This window comes from Trichinella spiralis, assembly GCF_000181795.1.
Source record: "Trichinella spiralis strain ISS 195 chromosome Unknown Scfld4981, whole genome shotgun sequence".
Lineage (NCBI taxonomy): Eukaryota > Metazoa > Nematoda > Enoplea > Trichinellida > Trichinellidae > Trichinella > Trichinella spiralis.
This window is the reverse complement of record NW_003531920.1, coordinates 1-812: the sequence shown is the minus strand read 5'-3', so window position 1 is coordinate 812 and position 812 is coordinate 1. Positions and strand designations below refer to the sequence as shown.

Here is an 812-nt window from a genome sequence, read left to right as displayed (position 1 = left end):
GAAATGTCGACCTCAGATCAGACGAGATTACCCGCTAAATTTAAGCATATCAATAAGCGGTGGAAAAGAAACGAAAACGAATTCTCCAAGTAGCGGCGAGCGAAACGAGAAAAGTCCATACACCGAAGTCGGCGAGCAGTTGTGTTCGTCAACAGTGTGGTGTTAAAGGTGTCGTTGCATGTGCTGAAATCAGTTCGTAGGCTCCCTTGATTGGGGCTTCAGAGCGGGTGCAGGACCCATAACGAACGATGTTTTGTGCATGGTGTCGCGGCTCCTAATCGAGTCGGGTTGCTTGAGACTGCAGCCCAAAGCGGGTGGTAAATCTCACCCAAGACTAAATATTCGTACGAGACCGATAGCGAACAAGTACCGCGAGGGAAAGTTGAAAAGAACTCTGAAGAGAGAGTTCAACAGGACGTGAAACCGTTGACAGGCAAACGGATGGAGCTGACGGTGCAATTTTGACCAAAATCAGTCGTCGCTGGGTTCGTTGGCGAATGAATCTTTTGCAAACTTGTTTGTGTAGATTATCTTTCGATTCGAATCTACGCACGGTGCACTTTTGGTCGATCAGCGTCACGAGCAACGTTCGCAAATGTTTTGCTGCCGACAGTAATGCTGTTTGTTGTTTTTAAAAGCAACGAACAATAAACGCGGCTTGTGGAAGAGGTAATTGTGATGAAAAGTTTTGCTTTTGTCTCAATTGCCGTGCCATTGCCGCATCTCTCGGATGAATGTTGTTGTTGACAAGATGAAAAGCATTGTTCTGCGTTCAATTGTAATGGGTCTGTTGGTTCCGTTGCGTTCGTGGG

General features: G+C 46.7%; 1 protein-coding gene across 1 annotated transcript; it reads right to left on the bottom strand.

Annotated features, from left to right (window-relative positions):
* Positions 1–218: 218 nt before the first annotated feature.
* Positions 219–715, bottom strand: Tsp_13152 (conserved hypothetical protein). Its single transcript, XM_003367019.1, is given in 3 exon segments — positions 219–334; positions 349–618; positions 643–715. 3 exon segments carry the CDS (start codon positions 713–715, stop codon positions 219–221), a joined length of 459 nt encoding a protein of 152 aa, XP_003367067.1.
* Between the last annotated feature and the right edge of the window lie 97 nt (positions 716–812).

Coding starts and splice junctions, on each gene's coding strand:
- Tsp_13152 (XM_003367019.1), bottom strand. CDS start 715: ATGGCACGGCAATTGAGACAAAAGCAAAACTTTTCATCACAATTACCT. Junction 619..642: donor ACAAGCCGCGTTTATTGTTC/GTTGCTTTTAAA, acceptor AACAACAAACAG/CATTACTGTCGGCAGCAAAA.